Source organism: Nicotiana attenuata, unplaced genomic scaffold (genome assembly GCF_001879085.1).
Source record: "Nicotiana attenuata strain UT unplaced genomic scaffold, NIATTr2, whole genome shotgun sequence".
NCBI classification, from domain to species: Eukaryota; Viridiplantae; Streptophyta; class Magnoliopsida; order Solanales; family Solanaceae; genus Nicotiana; species Nicotiana attenuata.
This window is the reverse complement of record NW_017686266.1, coordinates 826-6,386: the sequence shown is the minus strand read 5'-3', so window position 1 is coordinate 6,386 and position 5,561 is coordinate 826. Positions and strand designations below refer to the sequence as shown.

The 5,561-nt window shown below is 36.1% G+C and overlaps 1 protein-coding gene and 1 long non-coding RNA gene across 2 annotated transcripts in view; both read right to left on the bottom strand.

Annotated features, from left to right (window-relative positions):
• Nucleotides 1-519: 519 nt before the first annotated feature.
• LOC109222203 lies at nucleotides 520-3,091 on the bottom strand. Its single transcript, XR_002067369.1, has 3 exons — nucleotides 2,770-3,091; nucleotides 1,387-2,450; nucleotides 520-1,077 (listed from the first exon to the last, which is right to left on the bottom strand). It is a non-coding gene; the product is annotated as an uncharacterized LOC109222203 (long non-coding RNA).
• Nucleotides 3,092-4,445: 1,354 nt separating this feature from the next.
• LOC109222204 (NADP-dependent 7-alpha-hydroxysteroid dehydrogenase-like) overlaps nucleotides 4,446-5,561 on the bottom strand; it is a 1,718-nt gene continuing 602 nt past the window's right edge. The window contains exon 2 of the mRNA XM_019386581.1: nucleotides 4,446-4,978. Coding sequence (XP_019242126.1) covers nucleotides 4,700-4,978 — 279 coding nt within the window. The 3' untranslated portion in view covers nucleotides 4,446-4,699. The remainder of the gene's footprint in view (nucleotides 4,979-5,561) is intronic.

Genomic DNA, 5,561 nt, shown 5'->3' with positions numbered 1-5,561 from the left:
CAGATACAGAGTTTTAAGTATCGCTTCAGTTGTTCGAGTATATTTGAAGTCAAATTTCATTCAACTCTTAAATGATAATATTGTTGTGTAAGAGCACAACATTTGCAAGGTAAATCGTTTGTATTTCTTAAACTCTGTTATCTTCCTAATCGTTCATGTATATATTCGGAGTCTATAATGTGAATCAATTTGCAGGAGTTTGTCGTCCTGACTGCCCCTCACGTTCGTTGGCACACGCCTTCTACATGGGAGCGACCACCAAACACTCACTTCCTGTCGAGGTTTGTAACACTTGATCTTAACATTATAAAATTTAATAACGTTAACAATATAAAATTTTAAAGATTAACAATATTGCAAGAAATCACCAAGCTAAATTTTACTATTTTCTCTGTTATATATGGTTTTATTGCAACTAAACTCTTAAATTTTAGTATTCCAGTCAACTTTTTGAAGCAATCGTCAAGTTATATCAATTTACTTAACATCCAAACAAGAAAGGAGCTGGATGGACTCTGGTCAAAGTGTCCGAAGTCAGTTGACCGAATCCGGGACGTATCCCGCTCCCGCTCCCGTCCCCGTCTCGTATCGGGACGGGGATGGCACCAAAATCGAAGAGTCCGTGCAACTTAGACGATCACTCAATTTGGCTCAAGATTTATTTACATTCAAAGAGAAGAAACACAAAAGACCACGCAGGATATACTGTAAGTTCTCATATTTATAAATGTGGACCACGCAGGATATACTGTACGTGCTCATATTTATAAATGTTTCATGAGTGAATTTTACAAAAACATTAATATCAGAATAAAAAATTACACTAGGGCATAATAAGCCTATCCCCGTCAACTAATTTTGTACAGAAGATAAAAAGGGACAAGGAAAACTTCGAATGGTTTACGAACCTCAAGAAATCTCGGGAGAGAGCATCGCCGCGGCCGACCGGAAAAACTCAGCAAAAACAATTTGGACCATTTCTCGATTTGTGCGTGTCATCCTTGCGCAGGGGCCATGCTAATTTTATCGGACTCCCATGTTGAGCTAGGGTTTTTATTGTGCCGTAAAGCTCCTTCTCTGTTCGATGAGGGAGAAAGAACTTACAAGTGTAAAATACCGTTTCGAGTCCTAAAGTTCAGGAACTGAACACTATCGTCCTATTTTAAGAACATTTATTTCAAAATCACCCCTTATGTATTTATTCACTTGATAACGTTCTCTCTGCACTTCTGAAGATGTCAAAATTACCCTCTTTTTCCTACTATTCTTTAACCCAAGATGTTGAACAACACAAGACGATGCTATGGTACAGTGACAGTTGGTCCAGAGGGACTTTCATGTCAAAATGGAAATGTAGTGTAGACATGCCAAAGGCATTAGAGATACCTTAAGATTTAGGCAGTACCAGTTGCTTATAGCTCAAGGGCAAACACAGAACCAGAAGGCTGACCGAAAAATGTTTGCAAATAAAGTATAAAGTCTCCAGCCAATACAAGCTTTCTGAGATCAACATTTGTCTTCACTCCTAGTCCAATAAGCATTGAAGCAACATCCTCAGTAGTCACACTTCCAGAGGCACCTGAGCATATGGACAACCTCCAGGTCCAGAGGAATCCACTGTGAATTGCCAAGAAAAACAATCGACAAATATATTGTACCATATCATTTAAGTCTTAAAGCAAACATATTGCATAAATTCCACATTAACAATTCAATTAGGTGTTTTGCAAAACCTGAGATTGAAATAAAAAGTTACCTACTCTGATTCACCTCACGTGGTAAATAGATAATTTGAGAATTAGGAGAATCACAGTTAAACCACCTCTCTCTCAGATCAAATCATTAAGGAAGGAAGTTAGGGGATTGCGAGGCAAAGGTAAATAGAACCTAATCCATTTTGTTTGACCCGTGCCATATGATATTAGCCATTTAGACATTCTGATGTTAACACATACATGAAAAAAGATAAACGCAAGATGTGCAAGGATAAAATTATCTTACCGCATTACAAATGCCTTCAAGGAGAACTCGATAAACAGCATATGGTTGATTACGCTATTCGGACACACAAAAGTCATACCAATTTTCAACATACAAAACTAGTGGCTTAGACCACAGGCTGCATTGCGGAGACAAGCAATTTTATAAGTTAGTTTTTAAAAAAAAAAATAAGTTCAGTATTCACTTAAGCAGGTAAAATTGTCTTCTCGTTTTCCAGTCCATCTGTTGAACCAACTTCCACTATCTTCTGGGAATCAGGGATAGATCCCACAAAATGCATAATTATGTATAAGCTGCCACAATGCTAGGAGAAAAACTTCTTTTGTAACTTAAATCGCGAGGACTTCAGAAAAGGATCATATCTCTACATTTCGTACAACTTAATTGAAAAGAATCATTCCTTCGATTGAAGTCCCTTTCTTTCATCTTTGCCATAGGAAGGCTTCTCGCTGCAAGGAAGTACTTCACTGTTGGTATACTATGTGCTCATGCCTATTTGTTAATTCTGTTATGATGTAATATATCTTTGACTAATTATCATAGGTTATAAAAAAGATACCAAAACAATGTATGATGCAGTATCAGAATCCCATCGACATTAACAATCCCTAACTGCCTATGGAGTGGGAATATACCTTAGGTGCTCATATTCCTAAATGCTTGAGATTTCACGAGTGAATTTCACAAAAATTACAGTAATAAGCCTATCGCCATTTGGGGAAACATGAAATTAAACAGAATGATATAAAATCCGAACAGTTTACGGACCTTAAGAAACCTCGTAAGAGTGCATCACCGCCGACGACGACCGGCAAAAATAAGTGAGGAAAAAATTTCAGCCGGAGAATCGCCGCCGGCAAGGCAAAAAAAAATTTGGACCATTTCTCGATTTGTGCGTGTCATCCTTGCGCAGGGGCCATGCTAATCTTCTCTGTATCGTTCCAATTTTATCGGATGTCCCCGAAGGGACGAACACCATTGTTGAGCTTCCACGATATCAAGTCTGAAGAGCTTCAGTTTGTGATCGGTGTGGGATATCTCGTTGGAATAGAACCAGAAAAGGTCTTGTGTTTACTCGTTTAGTTGAGCCCTTTCCTAAAAGCCCATAACGAAATGGGCTGCTTGTGGGCTATACTATAATAGAATAATCTTTTCTCTTGGCATTTTAGAGAAAATTGACTATTTTTGAGTCATGAAAAATAGATTTATTGATACTATCTCTATTTATTATAAAAGTCGAGACACATTTTTCAAGTATGACGTAATTTCTTATGTGATTTTTACCAAATTTATATTCTTTTGACCCAGGTCTGTTCGAATCCTCTAATATTTATATGAAGTATTATGATTAGTCTATTGACAGTAACTCAGTTTTTGTTCTGCATCCACAACTTCCTTTTGTATTACAAAACCAATTCTTTACCCTTCACGGCAAAATTAAATAAAAATATCAGTTTAATCATATCATAGTTAGCTCTCTTTTTTTGTGTCATGATTTAGACATTTAGTTGCTATAGTTCTGTTGGTTCAACTGTCTATTAAGCAAACATCAGATATAATTTATTATTTCAACCTTGTTAGGACTCCTCGCAACAATAAACAATGACGATGTTTCGCCGGATGAGCAAATTTTGCATGTGTTCAATTATTCACAAGTTTTACCGAACGATCAAATCTTAGTGCCATTTTCGTTCTATCTATCTTGTTAAATTATTCAAAAATTGTGTAGGATGGGGCAATCTTAAAGTTAATTGTTCACAAATTTTGCCATACGTCCAAAACTTGATATTGTCTATTCTACCTATCTTGTTTACAACATTGAGTCAAAACTTGCATATGGTATTCAATTGTTCACAAGTTTCATCAGACCTCATTCACATTTTTTTCCAAGCATATTTGCAACTCTTTTACCTGGTATATTTGTAACTCTTTTATCGGGTAGTTTGTGTTACTTCTCTTCCAATTTCTTCAATTCAAACCAGTGTTGGAATTGTATGAAATCTTTTGCCATCAAATAACGTGAATGGAACATGAAAAGCCAAGTACTCAGACTAACAAATTGAACAACTTCGTCCAAGTTAGGTTACAATATAGGACGACTACCGTATTCTAGTTAAGAAATTTAAAATCAACCAAGAAGCCTGAACGAGGAGGAGGAGAGATTACAAGCGTGAAGATGGAAACGAGTCTACTGCTGGGTTATATTTCATTGTTTTTAAGAACGGGGGTAAAATATGAAAAGCAGCGTAAAAATGCATGTCTCCTGATCCTGCTCCTGCTTGGTTGATATTTTACATGGTCTGATTTGTAACTTCTTAACCTTACCAAAAAAAAAGTAACTTTTACGTCATTCAACTAATAATACAATTTCATGATGAAGCTACACAAACACTTGGCATCGGGGTAGCCAAAATCCATTTTGGGATAAAATATTTGAGAATCCATGAAAAAGAGAAGACTGGCATTAATTGTTTACTTTAAACGTCTCAAACCAGAGCATAAAATTTCTTTAGGCAAGAATATCTTCAAACTGTAACAAGATCTCAAGCTACAGTTCATTTTACAAATTGAATAATACATAAAATTGATGGAAGCAGATCAATTTTTCCTTAACATCTTAATACTCTATCTTTTTACCTTCAGATCCTGTATGATAATACTTTTACGTACAACAGAACAAATTCAATTTTCTCTATAACTAAAGGGATGAGAAAATTGGGACACCTGGTAAAGTAGCTCCAGCTTCTACTATGAAAATGTTTCCTGAAACATATTCTGAAGAATCGTGGATTAAATAACGCACCACTGAAGTCAAAGCCGGATCTGATGTTCCATGTGTTCTCAAGGGAATGGTTCTCAATGCAATATTGTGGAGCCAGTCTTTTTGCATGAGGCCCTCTGTTATCTCAGATCTGAAAAGTCCTGGTGATATTGAGTTCACTCTGATCTTGTATGGTCCCAATTCAATTGCCATCATCTGCCATATTGCAAATCAGGAAAAGAAAAAAACATACAAAAGTCTCACTAGTATGCAAACACTCTACGCTTGACCTGCAACAGACTGCAGGCAGGAAATTTTCACAAAGAAAAGTTGAACTGGATGAGACCTTGTCGGACTTGATTAGATAACAAGAATGACTTTAGATTACATTGGAAAAGTGGACCATCTAGGACTCTAGGTAGATTGTGTTGTTAACCACTAAAAACCATCAAGTATAAGCCAGAACGCCACAAGTATTATCTATGAAGTATACAATGCCCTCTGTAAAAGAATCAAACCAAATGCTTGATCTGCGTGAGACATCACATATACTTTTAAGATGATAGTGAAACTTTTATATCTGACACAATTGGAAATAGAATCTGCTTAGATTTCTCATTGTAGCTTAATGCCTGTTCTAGTTTTTTAATTTAATACCTCCATATTAACCATGATCAATTTCACATTTCTGGCTCCAGCATATGTTCACCAGAGAGTGGTGTGGCAACTATCCTAGAGTAACTCTTCCTAAGTGCTAATGCACTATATATATATATATATATATATATATATATATATA